This window comes from Crocuta crocuta, unplaced genomic scaffold (genome assembly GCF_008692635.1).
Source record: "Crocuta crocuta isolate KB4526 unplaced genomic scaffold, BGI_CrCroc_1.0 scaffold562, whole genome shotgun sequence".
Taxonomy (NCBI): domain Eukaryota; kingdom Metazoa; phylum Chordata; class Mammalia; order Carnivora; family Hyaenidae; genus Crocuta; species Crocuta crocuta.
Genome location: NW_027531012.1, coordinates 1,588,079 through 1,615,473, shown reverse-complemented (window position 1 = coordinate 1,615,473; position 27,395 = coordinate 1,588,079). Strand labels below are relative to the sequence as shown.

Sequence of the window (27,395 nt, the reverse complement as noted above, 5' to 3'; positions counted from 1 at the left end):
ACATAGAAAATTTGGTCAGATGTTTGGAGAAAATGAAGTTAGCAGTGACTGTTTTTTTTCCCAAGGATAATAAACCTACTCTCCAGCAGGGGGTGCAAAAGTCTAAAAAGAAAACAGACCTCACAGATGGAAAAATATTTTCTTGGTTTCATTAGCAGAATTTAAAAAAAGTAATTAATTAAATTCCACCTGTTTTTAAGCATTCTAAATAATATAAAATAAAATGAGATGAAGTTTTTAAATTCATGATTTTGAGCAGTTTGATGCATGCATGCAGACTCTGCTATTTATGAAGATTGAATAGATGTCTGGTTATAAGAGGTTATACTTAGGGCTTAAGATCTGTGAACAGAAACCAGTTTTATGTCAAAATTACCTTTCTTTTTGCATATGTTGTCTTTTAAAATCATAATGATCATGTTGATAGTAGAACATGGGTAATGGTTTATTTTTGAACCAGAATTAGTCATGTTTTTGGGAAAGTTTCTATTGAGCAATAATTTTAGTATGTTGGTAGAAGTTGTTATTTACGTGAGCTAGAGTCAGTTTTTTATTCATAATTACTTCAAGCAAATGTATCAGTCCCCAAATATTTCAGAGTTTATATAATTAGATACAAATACCTAGCAGTTTGTCTTTGTTTGGATAGAAGGACACCAGTTAATGTTTCCAAGGAAGCAAGGGGTTTGTAGGGTTAATGTGTTTTAATGTAATGTTTATTTGCTTCCTGGCTTAAAAACATCTAAATAAAAATGGTGTACATTTTGGGTTTTGAACCCCCTTCATTTCTCCTGTAGAGACTTGCTGCTCTTTTATATTGGAATCAGGTAAATGTGCACTGAATTCTAAAGTTACCAGCTTTTAGGACTTGAGGTTTCTTAGCCCCATTGATGCCACAGTACATGAAGTGGCACATTCTGGTATCTCAAAAGCTATAACACCATAAATTTACTCATGTGTTTAAAATGTATAATTTTTAGACTTTACATTGAGTGGAAATTTCTATTTTATTTGTGCTCTATGAGCTATATTAATATTTACTTATGTGTGTGTATATATATCTGTAAAAGTGATTTTCATGGAAGATTTCTTTTTTAAACCATTCAGAAGAATGAATTTATACATCTATTACCTTTTCTAAAATATGAGATCCAATTTTATTTTATTTTTTATTTAAAAAATTTTTTTAATGTTTTATTTTTGAGGGAGAGACAGAGTATACGCAGGGGAGGAGCAGAGAGAGTGGGAGACACAGAATCTGAAACAGGCTCCAGGCTCTGAGCTGTCGGCACAGAGCCCGACGCAGGGCTCAAACTCACAGACCATGAGATCATGACCTGAGCTGAAGTTGGACGCTCAACCAACCGAGCCACCCAGGGGCCCCATAAAATATGAGTCCCAATTTTAGATTACAGTAATATTGTAATTGTTTGGCAAGTGTCTTCTACTGTGCTTGAAGACAGAATTATTACCTACGTTAACATTTGCAATTTTTTTTTTTTTTAGCAGAACAATGGTCAAAAAACATTTGATTTTTGGAAGGATATAGTTGCTGGTATACAACACAATTATAAAATGTCAGCTTTTAAGGGTGAGTAATGTGAAGAGAGACTTTCTAATAGGTGTTAACTATATGCTATGTGTCTTATGAATTACTTAGAAATTACCTATTTTGTTATGTGTCTCAGTTAGGATTTACTTTCATCTTAAATTTTGCTATGTAATTGGTACTGTTTACATTTTAAGAGGTTCTCTTATTCATGTCGGCTTCTTGGCCATAATTGCCAGTATTTTGAACTATGCTGTCTCTTACATGCCTGCCTAAAGGGTCATTCTGTGGGCTCCCTAGAATTGAAGTTCACGCTTTGCTCTTTCCCGGCTTGGGAATGCAGATCACTCACACCTATAACCATTGGTGTCATAGTTACAGACCGGTAGGAGAAGTAAGAATTTCATTCTCATGCTTAAAGACAGGACTGACTGACTCAGAATGGGGCAGAGACCTCCACAAGCTGCAGCCAGGGTTTCACAGCTATATTTGCAGGTCTGCTTGATTTACACAGAGGATACTTCTAAAGAATAGAGTTGCCTTTATCATATGTTACCTCAGTGACTCCAACCAGACTGTCCTTATTCAACCAGTGGACTGATAGATGCTCAAGAGCAGTGTTTCTCAGCTAAGAGAATGTTGCCTTTTGATTGACATAGAATTACCTGCCTTCCTTTTAATGTAATTTAAGCCATCAAAATAATCCTAAATATTATGACTAAAAACATGTCAAGGTAGCAGATAGTAACTGTAGAATATTTTTTCAAATTACATATTTCTCTGCCACCTGCTTTGTCCTTCCCTGAAGAAAATCACTGCTTTGGAGTAATTGTCTCACTTTTCTATGCCCAGTCGCCTGCCCTTCACCCTGGCTGGTAGGTCCCATGGGATCCTGTGGATGCCTTTTCACAGTCCACAGTGAGTGCTGGAAGGGTGTAGGAATGCCCACCCCCAGTAGAGGGTGGTATCCATGACAACTGTAAAAGTCACCCACCCACCACTTTACTGTTTTACTTTTATTAACTTTGTAAAATGAAAAGCCTTCAAAGCATGGTTGAGAATAGCAGAACTCTGCTGACAAATAAATTCAACATAAAAATCTATTGATGTTATTTTATTGCATTGTAAATAAGGAGTAGGTAAAACATTTCATGCTTTAATAAGTGAGGCACAGCTTAAAAGTTTTAAACAGCAATATAAAAATACAGTACAGAGCAAAAATAAATAACATCTTTTCGTTTCTAGTCAGATTTTGAAACCCTTGTAATAATATTAGTTATAGTTCCCCTAGAATAGGAGGCTCAGGGTGCATATAGTAAGGGTCTGGTAAACCCACAGTATCATATTAATGTAAAATTCAATGTAAAATTAAATCAAATCCATTACGCTTGTATTAAGTAAATAAAATAAGTTAGACACCTATTTCCAAGTTGTGAAGGGTATATAGAAAGCTTTCCTGCAATCACAGAAAAGTTTGCAAAGGCTCATGTCTAAAGCACCTTGCGTTTCAGGTTTATTTTAACATAATCTTTTGGTTTTATTAGAGCAGTAAGAAGTCTATATGCACCTGTATATTTGAATAGATCTTGATGAAGGGGCCACATAAGCCATCAGGTAATGCACCATCAGAAAGATCTCAGGCTATATAGTGTCTTTGAAATTTGAATATTCAAGTATTTGAGTTCTGTAAAGATATGATACCTCCTGATTGTTTCCTAGAAGCTCTTCTATTAATTGTTAGAAACAGGCTCCTTTTTAAAAACAAAGGCTGAATTTCTGTAATCAAATTAAACGTAATTTAGTGTCCCATTTCAGGGTTTCTTTGCGATCATTTTATTTTTTTAGCCTAGTAGAACTTTCATGGTGAAATTTTTAAATATTGGAGGAGTTGACCGAAAACTTTCAAGTCTTAAGACTGCTGAGTAGAAATTCAAGAGAGTCTTCACATATCATTTACCATTCCTGCTCACTTTTTCAGGGGGATAGTTTATTGGTCTGAAAGCTCAAATCTGTATTTTGGAAAATTAAAATTAGTCACTTTTTTTTGTTTTGGCCTACTTCCGTATGCATTTTGTGGGGCGTGGTGGAGTTGGGAAATGCCTTTTCAAGCAGATGTATGGTAGCTCGGTGGGAATATGCTCACATTGGTGCCACCAAGAACCCTGAGAAGGAGGAGTGGACATACTCAGAGGAGTACAGCCCATTGGACCCAACATTGGGCAGCTGGAGCCACACCTGGTCATTTTCCGTGAGATCGAGTATGGCACTCCCTGAAGCCTGATCCAGGTAGCCTTTGGTGTATTCGTCATAGGTGTACATGACAGGGGTGCCGTTCTTATACAGGCCCACCCAAACGTGGGTCCCTTTCACATGCACATGGTAGGAGAAATAGTATGTTCCTGGTATTCTACAGGTAAAGATTCCAGTTCTCGAGTCATAATGCTGTTGCTTGTTATACAGAATCTTATCAAATGGGATGGGAATACCTACAGCTGGGTAAGCTTTGGAGAGAATAACCGTGAAAGCAGACACAGGCATCCCTGTTACTCCCTGGTTGGCACTGACAAGAGGCCTTTGGCCTGCCTTTATAAAGCCCTCAGCCAGGGCTGCTTGGCCTGGGGGCCCTGGAGGGCCTGGGGGACCGGGGAGGCCAGGCTGTCCTGTGTGGCCTCGTGGACCTGGAGGCCCTGGTGGCCCAGAGGGACCATTGAGCCCCTTAATTGCTACGCCAGCCGGGCCAGGAGGACCTGGAGTTCCTGGATCCCCTTTAGATCCAGGGAACCCTGGAATGCCTGGTGCCCCGATGGGGCCTCTGGTACCTGGTATTCCAGGGGCACCTCTTGGACCAGCCTCCCCATCGTGTCCAGGCGCTCCCTTAGCTCCTGCTGGGCCCGCAGGGCCTGGGAGACCAGGACGTCCTCCAACTCCAGGGTCACCTTTTGGGCCTGGGAGCCCTGCGTTCCCCTTAGGACCACTGATGCCTGGTTCTCCCGGGGACCCTGGCTTTCCATCTAGCCCAGAGAAACCCCTTTCTCCCTTAGTTCCAGGGTGTCCTGCAGGCCCGACTGGGCCCGTCTCACCTTTAGGGCCTTGAATCCCTTGGTTACCTGGGATGCCTTTTGGCCCTTGGGGTCCCATGTTTCCAGGGGGGCCAGTCAGACCCGATTCCCCTGGATGGCCTGCTGGGCCTTGTTCCCCTTTGGCACCTGGTCTCCCTGGAAGGCCAATAGGCCCTCTTTGTCCCTTCAGGCCTGGTAACCCTGGCTTCCCAAAGCCAGGAGCCCCGGGGGATCCAGGTACCCCTGGAATCCCAGGTTGACCTTTTGTCCCAGGAATCCCGGGCTGGCCTTGGGCTCCAGGGGCCCCTGGCTTTCCAGTGCCTTCTGGTCCTCGTTCCCCAGGAGGACCTTGGGGGCCTGGCAGGCCAGCTGATCCCGTCTCTCCTGGAAAGCCCCGATCACCTTTGATGCCTGGCTGCCCTGGAGACCCATTTTCACCCTTTTTTCCTACTCCAGATGGGCCAGGTGGTCCCATAGGCCCCTGAGGCCCTGGAAGGCCCCTTTCACCTGGCTGTCCAGGAGGACCATATCCTATTTCCCCTTTCTGTCCATGCACACCAGGGGCCCCTGGTGTGCCCTTTTCTCCAGGAAAGCCTCTGGCTCCTGGGGCTCCTGGGGGTCCTTGTTGTCCGGGTTTTCCTGGAATAGTAATTCCAGCTGGGCCAGGGCTTCCAGGGAGCCCTGGTGGGCCCTGTGGTCCTGGTAAACCAGGTGGTCCAATGTCTCCTTTTGCTCCATGTAGCCCTTTCTCCCCTGGTTTTCCTGGGAGCCCTGGCGAACCTGGCTTTCCAGTAGTGGATGGTCCTGGTGGTCCCGGTAATCCTGGCTCTCCTTGGGGTCCCGGACTTCCATATCCTGGTTTTCCTGGTGGTCCAGATGGACCTGGGTGCCCTCGAGGTCCAACAGGGCCTGGTGGACCAGGAATACCTTGCTCTCCTCTTACTGATACACCTGAAAGACATGCCCAACACATCCAGAGAGAGGGATGATTAATAATGTTAAGTGATCATTGCTTCCTGAAATATAAATCAGGACAGGACCTGGCAGTGTCAGTTGGTCTATTTTGGCAGACTAATCTAAAATGGTTTCAGATAATACATTCTATATTGTTTTTAAAAACACTACCAGAGGGCATGGTTGCACAAAACCATGTCTACCATAATACTTTCATTACATCCTAGTTATCCACGAAAATAAATTGGGATGGAAGAATTCATCTAGAATAAAGGTATAGGGGAGGCTGGGGTGCCTGAGGGGCTCAATCAGTTAAGCATCCAACTCTTGGTTTCGGCTCAGGTCATGATCTCACAGTTCCTGAGTTCGAGCCCTGCATCAGGCTCTGCACTGACAGTGTGGAGCCTGCTTGGGATTCTCTCTTTCCTCTCTTTCTCTCTGCCCCTCCCCTGCTCGTGGTCTCTCTCTTCTCTCTCAAAATGAATAGTAAAATTAAAAAAAAAAAAGAGTACAGGGGAGATATTTACCTTACCCCCATTTATTTTGGGAAAATCATCTCCCTCAAGAGGAAAGGGGAAAGTATTTGATAGAAAAGGAATAAAAAGACAAGTGCAGAATAAATGGGAAAATATTTAAGAACTATAACAATTTTCTTTCACAAAAGCTAGCCTATAAGACATCAGTGAGAAATGCTGTTGATTCTAGTTTACACGTGCCATGGCCCTGCTGAACACAGTTTAGATTTAGTTTGCATTTTTTCAACTTCAGTACATACTGTGAGCTCCTACATTCTCCTTTTTTTTTTTTATCTCAAAAATAGAATCTTTTTTTTTTTAATAGTTTATTGTCAAATTAGTTTCCACATAACACTTAGTGCTCATCCCCACAAGTGTCCTACATTCTCCTTTAATTGACTTAAAATCAAAACAAAGAGAATTAGATCTAATGCGCCACGTATATAAAATACCATTGTAATTTTTATCTAAAGTTTTTTTTGATTAATGCAAATAGATATTGTTGATTTCATAAAGCTGCGGGTTCATTTGAACTAGATACTTCTACTGATATTATGGATTAAATTCATAAATCACTTATTCACTGCTTGTGGTGTAAAAGTGCCCCTGAGCCACAAGTATAGGGGAAGCACAGGACGTATCTTATAAGAGCTTTAGTCATCAAGGGAGCAAACAACGTGTCCATGTGATAAGTGCTTAAAGAGTTGTACAAGGTTTTGGTTTCAGTCATTCAAAGGTGGGAATGAACAGAGCATTACTGCCATTAGGATATATAATTAGGGAAGTATTGCCGTGTCAAAGGATCTTTAGGCAACAATCATCATAACATCTATTATAAGATACTTTCTCTCAGAGAAATTCTTTAATGCTTGCAAAAATGGTTTTAAATTACATATGATTTAAATGTCTACTTGAAGAATTTGTACTAAAATCACTTTCTGTTTAATAAATTCTCAAGAACATAGCTGGAATGCCTGCACATACTATTTAGATTCTTACACTGTTGGAAAGTGGTTCATAGTAATGGTAGATTTAGCAAATGGCATAGTGGTGAATGTTTTGCTCAAAACCCTGAAAATGGGATTTGGCTATGACTTTTGAGCCACATCTTTTTCTTACAAAATTGATTATTTAATATACTTAAACTTTATTTTAGTCTTTAATGTCTTTAGAAATCAAAATGAAGGCTAAATTGGAATTAATATTAAGTGAATTGAAATAAATTGTAAATTGTCTTTGAAAACATATGCCTGTGGGTTTAGTTCCCATTAACTATTAATTGTTGGTACATTATTATATTTTTAAAAATCTTTCATATTAATTAACTGGCATGTAAGTAGTAGTTAGCCAGGAATAGTTGCTAATATTATTCTCCTAGGTAGAGATATTCCTGAAATTTGAAAAACATTTAGTGACAAATGAAGTATAAAACATAGGGTAGATTCATTAAAATAGATATGCCAGAAAGGAAAATTATTTTATACTTGGACATTTATATTTTGTACTAATTAGACTTATGTTTTGTTTTGCAAATTTTTAAATGTATAGAACTGTATTCACCCATGGATTTTCAGAAAATGACATCAGGAAGAAGATTATGTGAAAAATTAGTTTGGAAAAGATCTCCATGTAATCATACATATTTTATTGATAGATTGACTTTTTAGTGTACATATATGATATGTCTATAAGTATAAAGGAGTATAATACATTGCAAATAGAATAGATGAATAAGTAGAAAACAAAATAGTAAATTTTTTTTCAAATGCAAACTATGTTAGATTGGGGTTTGCTTCAGAATCTTATTCTGAATCTCCTAAAGATCAATACCCATACTAAAAATGATTGTCTTGGTCTGGTTGGAAATCTGTTTAACTGATAAAATAAGGAGGAAAAACAGTCTTATTGAAAATGACTACATGGAACTCCTTTTGAAACTGGAGGTTCAAAGAAGGAAGAAAGAATGTGAGTTCTGTTGTGTCTTTGGGGGAAAGCCCCTGTTTGTTGCTTGCCAACCAAAAAAATTAAATATTAAGGTGATATCATCCTCAAGGAGAAATGATTACCCAGCAGAGAAGTTTATGAAATGTCCCCAAACCAAAATAGTGGTTGGTTATGTTGGAATGTGGCATCCATGTGGCCATCAGATCTGCAGTCTTTTGCAGCATAATTTAATGTGTTTTGGCTGAGCGCTCTCTCTCTCTCTCTCTCTCTTTTTTCTACATTAATTTATTTTTGAGAGACAGAGTATGAGTGGGGTAGGGGCAGAGAGTGAAGGAGACACAGAATCCAGAGCAGGCTCCAGACTCAGAGCTGTCAGCACAGAGTCCGATGCGGGGCTCAAACAAATCATGAGATGGTAAGTCGGACGCTTAACTGACTGAGCCACCAAGGCGCCCCATGGCTGAGCTTTCTTTGAGCCTGTGTTGAACAGAGGAGCCCAGGAATTAAATAGGCACTCTTTGTATTTCTGTTATCAACCTGATGTTATAATTGTGTAAATTGTTGGCTTTTGTCTTTCTTTCAGTGCTTGCCAGTGAATGATAACATATTTGAGTTTCCACCTTCAGTTATTATCATGTAGAAACCATGGTGGATTTAACAATTAAAATGCAGGTTCTAAACTTTTCATTTGTTAGTAAGATACATATTTTCATTTATTCTGCAGAAATAGCCAAGATGATAAAGTACATTAAGATGGGGAGTTAGAAATATTTTTAACCTTCTATGAGTGGTCCCTGTGATTTTTAACTCAAGACTATTTCATATGATCTCAGTAAACTATAAAAAGTGTGAATTTGTGATCATAACAGTATACCAGTGATGTTTGTCCTAGCATTTCACATTGGTGTTCATTGCTTCAAGTAAAGTAGGAGGTTTCCTTATCTTTTATTCTTTCTTTCTTTCTATAACTTTTCTCTTTCTCATATATTGTTTGTATTTTGAGACATTTGGGAGTTTCTGTTATGCCCCATGTGCCTTTATTTTTAAACATTAAGCTACCTTTCATGAATTGCTTTACATTTCATTTTTTCTCAAGAAGACAATCCTATAAGTTTAACTTGCTCAAAAGGGTTGTCTCCAAAAGCATAATTTGTAAAGTTTATGGCAAATACCCTGAGCATTATTTGGAAGGTAAAATATATAACTATAATGAAAAAATACTAAGGAAAGGAAATTTGAATCCTACAATCAGTTCAGATTATTCAGTTTAATTCAGTAGATGTTTTATATGCAGTTTGTGCCAGATGCTATTAAAATGGAATTAGCAAATGTGAAACCTAATAATTGCCCTTCCTGAGGATCTGTTAGTAGTGTACATACATTTCCTCAGTTCTCGTCATAGTATCTGAGAAAGCTGAACAGTAGGGGAATGGATTCAGGAACAAAGTTAAATGGTGTCTAAGGCTGCCCCACATATACCACCACTGCGTGAGGAGGAGGAGAACCAGTAGTGCCACTAATACCTGAGCACTTGACAGCTATTCACTCACTTAAGCTTCATGACAGCCCTTTGAGATAGCTGCTGCTGCTTTTACACATCAAGAAACTAAGGCACAGAGGGGATAAGTAACTTACCTGAGGTCCCATAGTTGGTACAAGGCAGTTAATAAGTCTGTGTACTTAACTACTAAACCATACAAAAATGTAAAAAGAATTGTGAGAATTGCTGCTTCTGTTGTCTATTAAATTTCTTGGAAGAAAGGCATTAGATTTTGTTTGATAATTAAGACTCAGTTTCGTATATATTTGTGGTCTAGCTGAATCTGTTGTAAAAGTAAATAATGGCTAAATATTTAGATAGCTAAACCTGCTACTCTGTACAGTTGGCAATTATTTTTAGTTAAAACATTTTAAACTTGATTAATTTTTATTGGATTCATATTTCTAGATTATGGGTAATTATTTGTGGAAAAGCATCATTTGAGGGAAAAGCTTTCCACAAGTAAAAGTTCTTACTATTCTTCAGGTATATCTTTCTACTCTACTCATTATGTCAAGGATTTTAATGTTCTTGAATAGACCTGCTTTTTCCATAAATCATTTTTTTCTAATATTTTGGAAAGTTTGGGAGTTTAAAGGTGATTTAACACAAAATAGAGTTAAAAGCATTTTGTTTAAGAGATCATTAAGATTGTAGAAAGAACAATCAACATGTTTATACAGCAAAATATACAGCTTTGTTTACCTTTACTCTTTATGGCATAGGGAATGAAGAACTGTGTCTTGGTGTTGGGTAGTGGGCCTTTTATGCCTGTAGGGGTTTGGTATCGTTCAGCGTAAAATTCTCCATGAACCAGGTTCAAGGACATTAGCAGCAAAAGGGTTGTTTGTGGCAGCATGTTCTCAGATGGATTCTGAAAAACAGAAAAGAATAATTTCTTGTTATAGACCTGTTTTATATGTCTGATGTTGGACAGATAAAGTCTTTAGTTAGCTACCTTTCTTACTTATCCTGTTTTTAATATAGTCCATAAACCAGAATTATAAATTTTCAGTTACATGAATATATGGCTTAGTTGTTATTTGAAACCACATTCAAATAATCAAGCAAAACTGAAGTTTTTTTTAAAAAAAAAGAAACACAGAAGCCATAATCGGATGCCTGTATTAATAATTTAAGATCTTTAACATAGATTGAAACATCCACTAGATCCAAAATACACTGAAAATAAGACGTGATTTTACAAATATGATTCTATTAAGACTGTCATTTATATAGACTGATATGAATTAAACTTTCCAAATATACTTTAGTGAAGTCATTTTTTTAAATAACAAAAACCAAATAGTCAATTTATTGAGGCTTATTTCCAAACAAGCTAACATGGGGGTCCATTGGAGCATCAAGTGTTAGACTTACCTGGGTACTGGCGTTCCTGGAGATGATTTCTTGCAGCTTTCTGAACCCTCCTGTGCCCAAGTGAGCAGCGCAGAAGATGACTTCTTCAGAGCTATCCGGCAGTATTTATACTGTTTTTCCCTTATTTCATGAGGTTACCCTGAGTTTAAGCTCCTCCCTCCAGAGGTGGAGAGAGTACTAATTATGGTGGAAAGTTCTACTGGGCAGGCATACAGGATCAGGTTGGGCTGTCTTTCCTTGTTTTCTTATTGAAAAATAAACTCTTTGTCTTAAATATATATTAATAGTTTTAACCATGCACCATCTTTTTCTGTGATTTTATTTTAGAAGTTATTACTCAGATGTTTAGGTGGTTCATGATGAGATGATAATACCCCCTTTATATTTTTGAAAGTACATTCTTATATTATTTGTTTGAAAATATTTGGTAGTATATGTAAGTAGGAAAGGAGGTCTTTCGGAGGGGGATGTGGATTTGAACCATCATCTAAAATCTTCAGTTATGACGTAAAGCTATCAATGTGTCCATTAATGTTCCTAAACTTTTATGAAAATACCTTACTCCTATTCTTACTTACTTTTGAGCTTGAGAAAAACAAAATGGCGAAAACGTAGATATGTTGTATTGTATCTTAGGATTTTTGTGTAAATCCTCAGAAGTTAATAAGATAAATTTTATATGTTAGTATATACATACTGTATTTTGATTCTTGAATATTAAATATTTTAAAGTTTTCAGAAATTTCAAATTCCATGAATTGAGGGATTATTTACAACACTACAGTGTATTCAGTAAACAGCTTCAGGTTTTATTGCTTCATTTTGGATTTTACTTTAGATTGGCAGTAGAGATTGCAAAAGCCTTAACTGGTAATGTCGTATCATGTTTATTTAAATAAAATTGTTAAGTTCATTGCAGAAGAAACAAATTCCTCACACTTTGCTTTTAGTTTAAATACCTCAGCTGCTTACCTTACTATTTTCTTTAGGAATCTTGATTCAACCCAGTTAGAAACATTTTTCCCCTCAAGATGAAAGTAAACATTATCATTGTTATTTTCAATGGTTAGAATTCTCTTTAACAATATTAGGAGACTCTTAAAGTCATTTTTCAGGGTCCTAAAAATTTTAATAAAAAAGGGAAGTTTGGAGGCCAAATTTTGTATCTAATTTTATTGTTTTGGAGCTAAATTAAATCAGCTGTACAGGTGAAGTAGGTGAGAAGAAAAACACTATAACAGGCATAGATACAGTGTTTTTAAAACCTCTGCAGAGCTAGGGGCACCTGGGTGGCTCAGTCACTTAAGTGTCTGACTCTTGGTTTCAGCCAAGGTCATGATCTTATGGTTTCATGAGTTCTAGCCCCGCATTGGGCTCGGCGATGACAGTGCGGAACCTTGGGATTCTCTCTCTCCTCTCTCTCTCTCTGCTCCCCGCTCCCTCACACTGTCTCTGTCTCTCAAAAATAAGTAAATTAAAAAAACAAAAACAAAAAACTCTGCAGAATTAAAGTAGTATGGTTTCAGGATTGATCAACAATTGAAATACTTGAATGTTTGACTAGTAGATGAAATAAGGTTTGTTCTTTTTCTTGTCTTTTCCTCCTCCTGTGCCTGTAATTTTCTGTATTTCTTTAGACTAAGCATTGTATAGCGCCTTATAGAAATATAAATGGATAGCTCATCTCGGTGATCCCCTTTCTCCTAACTTTCATTTTTAAACCTTTCCTTGGTTGCCATATTTAAAAATCTATAAGGCCCTGTATGTCTTTATAAAATACTCATAGGTACACTATCAGTTTAGATTAACAGGAGAATTAGAAAGTTTATTTTCTCATCCTTCTTTCATCATTTGGAAATTGTCTATGGAACAGCTTTTGTAGTTATATAGTATGTACTCTGCCGTGTCTATAACAGACTACAAAAGGTAAATGGGAGAAATGGCTGCCTTCCATTTACTTATGGTTCATTTGGATAATGTTTTGGAAAAGTAGGTGAGGTAACATGGATGTTCTTGAAGACCAGGCTGTAGAATTTGTTTGAGAAGTTTTTAGAAGTACATGTTGTAAGGGTACCTGGGTGGCTTAGTCTGTTAAGTGTCTGACTCTTGATTTAGGCCCAGGCCAGGATCTTATGGTTACTGAGCTTGAACCCCATGTGGAGTTCTGTGCTGACAGCACAGAACCTGTGTGGGATTCTCTGTCTCCCTCTCTTTCTCTGCCCCTTCCCCACTCGTATGTATGCTCACTCTCAAAAATAAACAAACATTAAAAAAATGTAAAAACACAAGTACGGATTCTGGTATTTTTGTATGTATATATGGTTATACACATATACACTTATTTGTTTAGGATTGAGACTGATACCTGTTAGATACCATTCATATGGAAGTTCAGAAGATTAATTCTCGGCTTTTCCTGCTGTGCACCTGTGTAGACCATTTGTTCACCTGTGGCTATTTTCAGAGCTTTTCACCTTAAACTGTCTAGGTGTCTGTTACACAATAAAAAGTTTGGACTAGGTTTCTAAGCTCCTCCAGCTTTAAAATTAGATTATTATTGTGTTTGAGGTATTTTGCTCTTCCCCATGGTGAGACAGACAGTGGGCTTGGCTCCATTTAGTACTTCTTAGGCACAAAGTCCATATACCAGGTAGTCATATGCCTTCTTTTTGGGATATGTAAATATATGTGGGTATTTGTCAATCTATATTCCCCCTTAACTTTGGTATATGTGGTGTCTTTATTGGATAAGCCTTGGACATTCAACCCTTTTTGCAAATAGTGTACCTATTTCAGCGCAAGGAATCTGACTGCTGTTTGCTTTGTTAGTCACATAAGAAGCACTGTCTTGTCCAAAACAGATTGTAGAATCAGAATATTTGCTAGCCACACCCCACCCAATTGTGTATTTAAAACTATTTTTATTTTAGGAGTTTACTTGTAGCTGTTTGAAGTGACTAGTCTGTGGCTTTATGATGAAAACTCATTCCACTTAAAACAGAAAGCCATGCTCTTTAAACTCCTAAGTGAATTTAAGTATCAAACATGAAAGTTTTTTGCACATCTAACATTTAGCCACTTTAAGCTTGCCGATTGATTTTCTCTACCCAGGATGAATCATTAATTCACCGAATATTTTTTGAGTACCTCTTATATGTCTGGCATAGAGATAAAAAAGTAGGTTGAATAATGTGCAGCCCCCACCCTTCCTGGTTTGAACAGTGGTTCACAACGTTTTTTCCCCATTTTTGCAGTCCTGGGGGACATGATACAGTCCCTTCAGTCCTTCAGGTTCCATGAGCTAGTGATGTTCATAGACTATATTTTGAAAAAGCCCTTCAGGTGATCATAGTAGACTCTGGAGTTGGAATGTCTTGGTCTGATACTACTGTTCCATTACAGCTTATTAATATAGGGTACATAGTTTTTGTTGTTTTGTGCATATAGTTTTTAACTTTATTATGGAACATTTTAGTCTCGTATAGAAATAGATTAGTTAACAGTGAGTGCCTAGGAACCTGTTACCCAATTTAAACTAATCTGAGCTTCTTGCCACTCACAGTCCTTCCGTTTGCCATATCTCAAAGTTGTGGACAAATGCTATAGCTATATTGTACCAGTTATTTCAGTATACTACTCCAGAAAATGAGCCCTTTTTCTCTAAAGCAAAATCTTCATCATACCTAAAAAATGAACCATTTCTTAATATTATCAAATCCTTTAGTCCATGTTCAAATTTTTTCCACTTATTTTAACGTATGTATACACACACATACATATGTATCTAAATGAATACACACTTACATATAAGCATATATAGAGACATACCCATATAGTGTGTGTATATGTGTATATATGCATGTACATACATATGTTTTTTTACTGATTGGCTTATTGTTTGTTCAAGTTCGGTTCATAAATTGCCCCTAATTTTTAAAAAATGTTTGTCGATTTTGAGAAAGAGAGTGAGTGAGCGTGCCAGTAGAGGAGTAGGAGAGAGAGGGAGAGAAAGAATCGAATCCCAGGCAGGCTTTGCACTGATGATCTGGAGCCTGACGCAGGGCTCGATCTCACCAACTGTGAGATCATGACCTGAGCTGAAATCAAGAATTGGAGGCCTAATCAAATGAGCCACCCAGGCATCTGAATTGTCCCTAATTTATATGTTCCTGTTAATTTAGTTTCCTCATCTGTGTCTATTTCCTTTGCAGCTTGTTTGTTGAAAACTGGGTCATTTATTTTGTATATTTTCCCACAATTTGGATTTTGTTGTCACTTAAAATACTTTTCTGTACCCTGTGTTTCCTATAGATTGATAGTTAGATCTAGAGGTTTGATGTCTAGAAGTTTGAGACACGCACACACACACACACACACACACTTTTGTAGCAAGTATACTTTATAGACCCTGGAATATGGTATATTTCAGTCAGAAGGCCCTTCATTGCTGGTTGTCACTTGTGGTGTTGCTAGGCATTGATCATTACCTAGATTCATTATTTCACTGGAGGTTACAAAATGGTAATACTCAAATTCTATCATTCTTCCTAATATTTCTGTAAAGAAACACTGCTTCATTAACTACTTGGTTATCTCAAAGTACAGTTTGCATAGAAAAGCAGGAGAAATGCCTTTATCAATGTGTAATCTGATAAGCTTATTTTCCTAGCATTTTCTAGAGGTGGCTCAGTGAGTTGAGTACCATTATAAACTCTTGGATTTAAACATATTTTATGTACTTAAGATCCATGGAAGTTACTATTGCTCAGATTTTTTCCCCTGCCTCTTCATGTTGGCTCCTAATTTCTTTTGACATGATCCCAATAGTCTTTTATAAAGCTTCTTTCCTTCCAGGATTTCATACTTCTCTGGCCCAGAGCTGTACTCAGGAAGTCTTAGTTCCTTTTGTGGGAAATAGAAGTTAGAGACCACAATCTAGGTGTCTGGTTCTAGGGATATACATTGCTCCTGGCTTGGGATTGTTTCTAGGCTTTTCCAGTGGACAGAGCTAGGAAATTTATTCATGTAATGTTAATTAAATATAAAACACATAATAACTTCATACTGAAACATCCAGTTCACATGCAGGATCACGGAGAGTTTAATGATTTCCAACTTAAATCAGTAACTCCTTAGTCCTATATAAAATTCCTACTTCTCAGGACAGTAACGGAGTTATTCTTTTGCTTTGTTGTGTAACACAGTTTCTCTAACAATACCAATATTCACACTACAATATTGGAAACAGTTTAAAATTATTTTTGTAGTTTTTTTGGTATTTCAACTAGACCTAGATAGTCAAATTATGGTGCTTTAGAGTCAAAACAGCTCAGAATGCTACCCACTCAAGTTTACTGTTAGGTTTGTTTCATCTTGTTCTCAATTTTTAGAAATGTTCTTTCTAAATTTAATTTTGTTCTATACTTTCCTAAAGTATTTACGTTTCCAGTGCTATGCTGATAAATGTTTAACAACTGGCTTGGAGGGTTTGGGGAGGTATGTTTGCTGGTATCCATGGTGTAAGTATTTCCACCACAGCCAATTTCAGTCTCCCAAGCTAAAGACAAGTGGTAAAGACAACCTGAACATTTATCAAAAGCCAGTACAAGCCAGCCTTACCATACATTGTGTATTTCTCAAGTCAAATGTATAAAACCAGGAATATTCAGAGAAGCTGGCCTTCTATTATACACCTCTCCGCCCTGTTTCACCCGCCTTCTATAACTTTTAGAAAAATCTTTTTTTATTGATACTTTTATTATTTTTTAAGATAGATGTTTCATATCCCCTTCCAGTCTCTTAGATAAATGACATCATAAAATATATACTGTTTGCTGCCTTTATAAGTAATAGTTTGCCTTGAGATCATTGTGTAGTATTATGTAAAGGTGGTCCACATTCGTTTTTTGCAGCTGTATAGTACTTCATTGTATGAATGAACCTTAGTTTTATACCCATTTCCCTATTGATGGGCACGTGTGTTATTTTCCTCTCTTTTGCTAATACAAATATTTCTACAGTCAATTACTTTGTATGTCTGTATTTTTTGGCCAGAATATCTTTGGGAGAGATTTTTAGAACTGGGAATCATAGGTCAAAGGTAATTTTGTTACATATCATTAAATCCCCTCCATAGGTCTTGTCTCATTTTGCATTTCCACCAGCAAAATATGAGAGTGCCTGTTTCTTCATGGCCTCCCCAACAGCATATATTGTTTAGATTTTGTAGACTTTTTAGGTTTCTGCACATTTCATAGGTGAAAACTGAAATCTTGGTATAGTTGTGATCTTGATTCTTCTTAATAAGCCTAAGGTTGTGCATCTTTGCATACAGTTAAGACCATACTTCTAGTCCACTTTTCCTTAAGTGTTCTCTATCTTAGGAATATAAACCTCTTGGGGTTCCTGGGTGGCTCAGTTGGTTAAGCATCTGTCTTCAGCTCAGGTCAGGATCTCATGGTTCGTGGATTCGAGCCCCGCGTTGGGCTCTGTGCTGACAGCCAGCTCGGAGCCTGGAGCCTGTTTCAGATTCTGTGTCTCCCTTTCTCTCTGACCCTCCCCTGCTCATGCTGTCTCTCTCTCCCTCAGAAATAAATAAAACATTTAAAAAATAAATAAATAAAGGAATATGAACCTCTTTCTGTGATACAGTTTGCACAGATTTTTCCCAGTTTGTCATTTTTTTTGTTTACGAATGTTTTTTTTTTAACATTCAGAATTTTCTTTTAAGATCCATACACTTTTGATTCCAAAAATTATTGTTCTTTCATAGACCCAGAGCTGTAAGGAACATTAAACGTCACCTAGATCAATCATATCATTCTTCTAATGAGAAAACTGGCTTCTGTGTTATAAATGTCTCCTTCCCTCATGTTTAATTAAGTTAAATTTCTGAAGTGAAGAGCTGTTAATGAGAGAGCCCATTGAAAGAAAACACCACTGACTAATATGTTCATCTCCTTACCCAAGCAGGATACTGATCTTCCTGTCTCCCTAATCCTTCAGTCTTTTAGCAGTGGAAACGGGAAAAGCGCCCAGAAGCATAGTTAGGGCACTTGGAGATCCACAGCGTCCACTACCACCTCGCTGCCCCTCATTCCTCTTGAAAATAATTTAAAAGAACATTCGTAGGTGCTATTACAGAGCCCAGGAGCTAAAAATGAACTATTTGTGAAAATAGTCAAATGTGGGTTAGTGGTTGGATACCTGCTGACAGCTTGAAAGGAGAAATTCATGCATAAAAACAGGTGTTTATGAAACTTCAGGCTAAGCTAAGAAAAACTGAGAGTCATTTAAGAAGTTTGAACAAGAGTCTTATATTCTATTTTCTATTACACATAAATTGCTACATTACTTAAAGAACTCATAGTTTTGTGCCACAGGCACTTAATGACATCACCATCTTTCCATAGTAACCTGCTGAGTGAAAAATATAGAGCTTCTTGGCTCCTTGACCTTCAATCTTCAAGTTCTCGGCCACCCAGGAGGCCCTCGGCTGTTCAGACATGTTCCTACTCTATTTACAAGTTCAGGTTTCACGTGAGTGCAGTGTCTGCTAAGTGAGAAGAAGTTAGAAAAAATGTAGAAAACTAAAGTTTTAACTGGGGAAGTCACAGGAAGACACTTTCTATTTGGATCTTTTTACTCCCCTGCTTATTATTGTCCTTTGAGCCACTCCACAGTCATGAAGTATCTGAAGGTACAAAGTACCTAGAGGGTACCTGAGTACCTGTGGGTACAGAGCAGGGTATTTGCAAGTTACAGCACAGACCATCAAAAAAATCCACCCTCAAGACTATTGCTCCTGCAGCTATTCAACTTCCTCATAGTAACAATTATAATACATTCCAGGGGTCTCAGTTTAAGTCATGCTGGGCCCTACTTTACTTAGCCTTTGATCAGACAACTTCATTACGTAGCTGACAGACCTTCTCTCCTAACTGTGAGCCGATGCTAAGGGACTCGTCTTCCTGTCATCTCTGGCTCCTCCCCCCCTGCCCATCAGTTACCGTGGCCAGGTCACCTGGTCTCCTTGTACCCTGGTCTCCTCATCCATTAAATCCCTAACATCTGCTTACTTGCTTTCAGATTTTAAAGGTAATCACTATTTAGAGAAAATGTAGAAAATTGAAAATAAAATGAAAATTTATACACCAAGGAGATACAATGACTGTTAATAGTAGTGTCCTCCATCTTCCCCCACTCCCCCCCAGGGACCTTTTGGTGCTAAAATGATCAATTTAATCACTTATGAGTCAAAATAACTCTTACCACTTCTGTTGACAATAAGGCTGAAAGGTAGACATGCTATGATCCTGTCTAGTTTTCTCTTATTTTTATTTGTTGGGAAATTGGAAGGTACAATATGATATATGTAAAGAGGTGGAGCAGTGCGAATGATGATGATGTCAAAGAAGGAAATCTCTCTTGATTTATACTTGAATCTTTTTATAGTGTCAGTCTTCTCAAACGTTTGCCAAACTGTTCTTTAGCCTCTACTGTTTGCCAGTTGCTAGGTTCGATGCTGTAACCTGCTACTGATTGATGGTCTTGGTCCCTTGGGGGAGACAGATAACAAACACAGCCTGTTCAGCCTTTGCTCTGGCTTCTTTTAGAATCCAGAATTCACAGAATCTGGCGTGAAATGAGTCCATGTTCCAAATCATCCAGCACTGTTCTCTCTTCACACTTTGTACTTGTTTCTGAACGGAACTCAGGGACTGTTAGTTATTGATCACAGAAACTCTACTCTGTACAAGTAGTGTCTGGTACAAAGCATGAACCTCATAAATATTTGTTGAACGAAGGAACTAAGCTTTAGGACACGAGATTTTAATATTTATTGAGCATGGGCATTTTGCCTCACATTTGTGGGCACGCAGAGGTGGGGCTTTTTGCACAGTGCTGGTTTGGAACTGGGTCTTTTCAGTCCATGTCTTACCTTAAAATAGCTCTGAATTCTTGCAAGAGGTCCCAGCAGGACCAACTGCTTCCCAAAGCAGTTTTCACAAAAGATATTAAGTGTGGCTGCTGTTCTGTCCAGTGATTTCTGTGCCTTAAGCTTTTCTATTGCCAATTAAGTTAGAATTTTGGAGGTAGGTTTTCCAAAGACAGTGTTTCTCAAGGTAACCATGGTAGGGGCTATATCGTTAAGGGAGTAGTTCCAGGATGGGAGCAGAGATGGAGACACAAAGACAAAGGAGAGGGGGCTGGACTCTGGGGAATTTAAAGGTTTTTTTTTTTAAATGTCTCAGAATCTGAACATTACAGTTTCAGAGGAATTTTTATATATGCCTGTGCTTCATTTTCAAAATTTCCTTACCCATTCATACCTCATTTACTTGTTGATATATCAATTTGTTAAACTGTTCAGTATATTAGACTCATATTGGATGCAGGAAATAAAAATGGGCTCATAGGCTATGGGATAGCATTTATTGATTCCTTCCCTTCTCAGAGTACCTGTTAGCACCTTCTCTTTTGAATGAAAATGTACAACCTTTAAAGAGAGGGCAACGTTATTATTTATAAAGACAGTATTAGATGGGGCACCTGGGTGGCTCAGATGGTTAAGCATCCAACTCTGGATTTCAACTCAGGTCGTGATCTCATGGTTTGTGAGTTCAAGCCCCATGTGGGGCTCTGCTCTAACAGTGCAGAGCCTGCTTGGGATTCTCTGTCTCCCTCTCTCTCTGCCCCTCCCCCACTCATTTTCTCTCTCTGTCTCTCTTTCTCTCTCGGTAAATAAATAAACTTTAAAAAAAAGGAGAGAGTAGTATGTGATATTTTAGAACATTAGAGTTTTTAAGATGAAAAGTTTGAGAATCACATCCAGCATCAGTAAAAACTGAATTTTACAGCTGCAAGAGACACTAATCTTAAGTACCAGAAGCTGATATTTAAATTTTGTCCATAGCGGCCTTAAACTCATGTTTTACCAACTTCATATAAGTCCTCTAGATAACAATGACAGAGCCATAAGTTACATCTGTTACTTAGCAAAAGTATATTTGAGCAGAATGAACTTTTTCCTATTAAAATCTTATTAATTGGTCATTTGTTTAATGAACTATATGACTTCTATTACCAAAAAGTATTTTTCTCCAAGTTATAGTGACTGTTTATTCTGGCTTCATTATATTTTAATTCAGTTGAAAAAAGTGTTTTAGCCTTGCCTCAGAGTTTACTCTCACCTGTGGATCAACAGACCCATCCCTGATCATATTTTTATAAATATTCTTATTTACTAAACCAAGGTATCTTTTACAGAATGGATGTGTGCAGTACATACAGGGTTCTCTAGAAGTCAGATGTCTTTTAGACTTGTGAAATTTGTCAGGGAATGTCCAACTGAATAGCTTACGTATTTAAGCTCTTACCACATGCTAAGTACAGTTTGAAGAACTTCACATATCTTATTTCATTTACCCCTTATAGCAGCCCACAGGTTTAGTACTATTAGTATCCCCACCTTTAGTACTATTAGTATCCCCACCTTTAGACAAGAATTGAGGCCCAGAGAGGGGTGAGCATCCCAGCCAAGATCACACAGTAGGTGATGGTAAAGCTACTGTTTACCATGGATCTGTGTTAAGGATTTATGAAGAATCCCATGTAATTCTGAGTATGTGACTGTTTAATTAGTAAATACTGTGTGAGTTGTTCTTTGTCAGAGATTAGTTTCTAAGTGCAGTTCCACTGTGCTTGGTTTCCAAGTCATCATCTCAGATTGGTGGAAACTGTTTTTCATTAGTCATTTTAATTCAGATTTTCCTAATTTTTTTAAGAAGAAACTTCAATTAGTGCTAATGGTGCTAATGTTGATACGTTTTGTTTTTATACTGAAGAAGTGTCACTATGCTTATTCATAGCACATTATGGCCTTTTACAATGATTGAAAGGTAGGATGGGTTCACTAAAAAATCCTCAATGTTTTGTGAGACACTTGAATTTTTACTAATATTTTAATCCTAACAATGGATAAACCATAGTAAAAGTTAAGAGGCTATTTGTTCTGAAAATAGAGATCCCATTTTAGAAACCTTAATGTGAGATTCTCAACTTAAGGGAGTTTTTTTGATGGTTTGTGAAAAGAAAAGGAGAGCTTTTTAATGAATTGATTTATAATTTGAGTTCTCTTGCTAACATTTGACGTACTTCTTCAAATGCTACTATTTCTTTAGGATCAAAATAACTCAACTTTGAGGAAATATTAATCTAATTTTTATCTTTAATTCACTCCTGCTCTTCTAATGGAAAATCTTGCACCAAAACCTTAGATACATTTTAAATTCCATATTACCCTACTTTGATCTAGGACTAGCACACTTTATCAAAGAATCTTTTTTCTCCAAATTTAGGTAAGTTCAGTATTATGCATAATATAGAAAGTTATATTCCAGAGTAAAGTTTCATTGACATACTACCACTTCTAAATTTTGAGTTCATAGTAGTTTCATTATTTAGAATTGTGTTTAGACATAATTTATAGGTGGAGCTGATCAGGTGGCATTAGAATCGATGCTTGATTTTGCAAAGTGTGGTACTAACATATGCTAATAAGATCCATCTTCAATTTCATTTTTGGGTCCTGATATTTTTAGAGTTTTATAATTAGCACCAGTTAAAAATGACAAAGGATTGTTCTTGATTACAACTATGATAGTAAGAGAGAGTTAAGAATAGATACTTGTATATTTCCCATTTTGCCTCTAGTTCTGCTTTTGGATTTATTTCTCCTAAACCATGGTTTCTCACATTGGTAAATAGTAGTTTATAATTGCTCTATAATTTTGCAACCAGTAGGATTTACATCATTGCAGCCAAGAAAATCTTTTAAAGATTAACTTAGGAAAAGACATATTGATTGTGTATGACAGATAAAATAATGTGGTTAACAAAAAATAGATGTATGCTTCTAGTATATAGCACAACTATAAAAAATGCAGATATAATGAGAAAAGAATTATTTGGCAAAAAAATTCTAATAGAATTTAGGGGGAATGTTAAGAGTTTTGTAGCCTATGGAGAAAAAACAGACCTTATTTATTACCAAATACAGGTTTTTAAGGGTGAAAGCTCTCGTTTTATTAGTAACAATTTGTGGATAACTAAAGTCTCAAAATTCTGTGTTATTTGGTATAAGTGTAGGTTAAACTCATGTAGACTTTAGGTAATAAAATTATGTTTAAATCTATTTAAAAGCTGACTCCACAATAATATTGAGTAAGAATTATATTTTAAAACCGTCTATTCTTAGACCTTATTTACCCTTAATATTGACACAAAATTCTTGAATATTTTAATGCCTATCATATCCTATAAATATAACAGTACTGAACTGCTTTTAAAATGCACTTGCCTATGTTCATGCAGTGTTAATAAATTTATCAGAATTTTAAACATTTCATAAGACAGTAAAGAGCACTTCATCTCTTTAAATTTAACTTTATAGCACTTTCGTCTCAGATCCAGTCTTTCAGTTGAGAAGTCTACGTGGGAGCCATGTTTACAAGCTATGTGGTTCTTTAGATATTTCTTGACTTGGAAGGAAAGAGAGAAATAAGAACTTAACTTTGTTTTGCTTAAGAGACAATATAGATATTAATTCATCTTCACAGTATCCGTCTGTATAAAAGTTATCTGTCTGTGAGACCCTTGTAAAGCACTTGAGTGTTCTGTTGGTTATTTTTAAATAGCATTCTGTGATTATCACTGTAATTAGATCCGATTCGACTTTGTCTTCATACGGGAACTGCATTTGTTGAACATTTTTGGTGTCAGATACTTTTCTTTTCTCATTTGACCCACAAGAATCTTATGTGATAGATACTGGCCTTCTTATTTTGTATGCAAGGAAACTGAAGCCCAAGCAGTTGAAAGAATTACGCAGGTTCAATGAAACAGTAGGTGGCAGAGCAGAGAGTTGGATACCAGGTTGAAAGGCTGTCTTGGCATTTTCCACAAGACCATGCTATCAAGCATTTTTAATTTTTAAATACTCTTTTGTTTAATTTCCTATGATTATTACTTAAGTCAATCAGCTCTTGCCCACACTCCACCCCTTATAAACTGTCACTGAAATGCTAATATAGCAGTTCATTTGGCTTTATATAGCAGTACTTTCTCAGAGTAGAAGCAATTCCGTTGAAATTCTGGCCACAACGTGCCTGTCTCCCTCTCTGCTTTACAATATTGCTCCCCACAGTGTTAAAAAACAAAGACCTCTTCTTTCAGTATTTAATATTGGAAAAGCTTTGATACATATATAGTGTATATGATTTTTAATACAAAAAGGAATAGTATTAACACAGCGAACATACATGTTTCTGCTGCCCAGCTTAAGAATCCTCTATTACCACTGCTTTGGAGGTCCCTGTGCACACCTCCCTGACTGCATTCCCAGTGTTCCCCCTATGGGTAACTCTGCTGAATTGTGTGTCTGTCATTCCCTGTCTTCATGGAAAGTATACCCTCCCCACATCCCATGCCCCAAAACACCGATATACGTATCCCATAGTAAATATTTTTGTCGTGTGTTTTCAAATTTTGTTTAAGTGAATTACACTGTGTGTGTGCTTCTGCAACTTGCTTTCTGGATACGTCGTTATGTTGTGAGGTCTGTCCATATTAATGTGTGTAGCTATTGTTGGTTCATTTTTCACCACTATATAGTTTCCTCTGATACGAGTAATCAGAATTTATTTTTGCTCATTTAACAATGGATATTTTAGCTAAGTTTTTTTGTTTGTTTGCTTTCCTATTAAAATAATACTGCTTTAACATTCTTATACATGTTCCCTGGCTACCCACAAGAGAATTTTTCTAGGGCGTATATCTGGGAGTAGACAATCAAACATACATAGGTTCTGTTCCACTGACAAATGTCAAATTGTTTGCTAAAGCCATTTCATGGTTTCCCAGCAGGGCATAAGAGTTAAAACCACCTGGCACTATCTAGATTTTAAAGTTTGCCAGTCAGTCGTAAAATGCCATCTCATTAGATTTTTATTTGTACATTCCTGATTTCTAATGAGGGTAAGCGTATTTCATATTATTTGTTGGTCATTTATGTTTAGTCTTCTCTCAGTGTCTGTTTATACCTTTTATTTGGTTGTCTTCTATTGTAATTGTTGATTTTTTTCAGCATTCCTTACATATTTTGGGTATTAATTTTCATTAATTATATGTGTTGCAGCTACATGGCATCTTCTGTGTTGTCTGCAGCTATCTTAACCAAGAAAGACTTGATTTTTAAAAATAACTCATTGAGACTCAGTAAGTTATTTATGTTGCTCTTTTCCCAACTTTCCAGTGGGACTTAAAGCCATTATATATTCAAGAAAAAATTTGACACCTCTGTGAAAAGATGGTGGAAAATGTTTTCACTAAATTTTTCTTTCGATGACTTTCCTTACTCTGAGATAGATGATTTCCTCTTATAGAATTGCAATTTTAAGATTACTTGTAAAGGTCCTGTATAAATCACTAACAAGTTTATGTTCAATATTTGAAATCAAGTAAAAGTTATATTTCTTCTCATGCAATAATAACTAGCGTCACAGTTTCTGGATTAGAGTCCTAATTATTTCTGTAAGTGATTTTCTGGAAAAAAACAAAACAAAACATTGTAAATGTGAGATGTTTCTAGTCTAGAAAATGTATAGGAGTTACTTTTTCAGGAAAATTTTGAAGTTACTTGGATGAAAACTCAAACTATTTGTTACCTCTTATTTTCATTTAATAGCTGATTAGTAGCACATGGTACAAATAGAATTGATACTAGGATATTATTCCATTTTACTTTGAAATTTTTTGTGGGGGCTAAATGGATATCATTTCTGAAATATGAAACTAATATTTACTAGTGTTCTATTTTATTTTTAGAATCTGTAGGACTAGTTATAGTAGTTTCCGTTTAAAAGACAAGAATGCCATAAACTCTGTTTTATTAACACCACTTTTGGTTTTTATTAACCTTAAAAAAAGTTACCTGATGTATTCTTAGAAGAAAGTAGTAGAGGTTGCATTGAGTTGGAAAAAAACTTTTCTTTTGATAGTATAAAAACCAAAATCACATGCAACCTAATTTGGCAACTAAAAAAAGTTCATATTTTGTATTTAATTACATATTTTATATATCATCAATGTCCATTTTACTCAAATTCCTTTTTTACTCTTAAAACATTAAATGAGCTTATAACTTGCTTCTGATAATTTTGTTGAAATTTTTTGGAATCTGAAAATAAACAATTACAGGAAAATGAAGTCCTTCATTGATAGTGTATGGTGAAAATTAAGTTTTGTGCTTCTAGTAAGGCATATCTTTAGTGACCTAAGCATCTTGATAGAATGATAGTTCATAGAGAGGTTCATTGCAGTGGCTTGGAGTTAAATCAGTGAAATAAATGTATAGAGTTCTTCCAACCTTGAAAACTTAATTTGACACTGATTTTCTTCTTTCTTCTCATTTCTTATTACCTGCCTTGAGACTGGAGAATTTGCAAGCTCTTGTTTTTATTAGCTCTGAGAGAGATTTTCTTATTGTAAAGGACTTTGTTCTAGAAGCCCCAAAGTCTCAGAGTGAAGAAAAAAAAAAATCCAGAGTCTTCACATGAGTCAGTCTGAATACATAGAAATGAAGCAAATGTCCCTAAATGTTCTCTCTGTGTGTTATGCTAGGAAAATTTGGTGACATTATGGTTTCTATCTTGTTTGGAAAAGGCTGTAGTTTTATCATATACAGTTTGCTTTTACTGTGAAATTTCTGGAGATAGGATGTAGTTACTTAAATAATTTTGGGGAGTAATATCAAAATGTCTGATATTTTACTCATAATTAAATTTATCTCTGGAACAGATTATATTTGAAAGCATTTTCACCAATGTAGATAACATCAGAAAGAATAGCCATATTACATTGCCTCACATTCTTATTTTAATATTTTTGTTCAGAATGAATTACTTCTACTAAGTATAGATTATTTTTCCTATGAAAACTGCCAACAAGTCACACTATCCTTGTTAGCCATACTTAAGGAATAGGAATGTGCCATTTTGTTACAGCTATAAATTTGGCATTCAGCTGTGCTACATATTTATGTGTTTGATTAAATGTATTTTAAAGATAAGTGATCATTTTACGAATAAGCCTAAGAAATAAATTATTTACTCAAAAATTAACTATAGTAATTCATTTTATTATAATCAAATCAAGAAAGATTATTAAGTGCCATTAATTACAACATGGCTGAATTTGTAGTAGTGTTTGGTTGTGATAAGTTTTCTTTATTAGATTTTCATCTATAATAATTAGTAAGTACTTGTAATACTTTATAAAAATGTAGATGTGAATGGAATGTGTTATACCTTCTTATACTTCTTGTAACTTGAGGGAAAATTAAAGAGATTAGGAGACTTTTCTTTGTGATTTCTCACACAATGCCAAGTAAATAT

The 27,395-nt window shown here is 36.4% G+C and overlaps 2 protein-coding genes across 3 annotated transcripts in view; one reads left to right on the top strand and one right to left on the bottom strand.

Moving 5' to 3' along the window:
- NT5DC1 (5'-nucleotidase domain containing 1) overlaps positions 1-27,395 on the top strand; it is a 130,378-nt gene that overhangs the window by 10,900 nt on the left and 92,083 nt on the right. The window contains exon 6 of one of the 2 annotated variants that reach the window (XM_077770860.1): positions 1,510-1,591. In XM_077770860.1, the coding sequence (XP_077626986.1) occupies positions 1,510-1,591 (82 nt within the window). Of the gene's footprint in view, positions 1-1,506; positions 1,592-27,395 lie in introns of both variants that reach the window. The other variant, XM_077770859.1, reaches the window with a different exon arrangement.
- COL10A1 (collagen type X alpha 1 chain) lies at positions 3,689-10,420 on the bottom strand. Its single transcript, XM_077770868.1, has 2 exons — positions 10,267-10,420; positions 3,689-5,559 (listed from the first exon to the last, which is right to left on the bottom strand). The coding sequence occupies exons 1-2, from the start codon at positions 10,418-10,420 to the stop codon at positions 3,689-3,691; spliced, it is 2,025 nt and encodes a 674-aa protein (XP_077626994.1).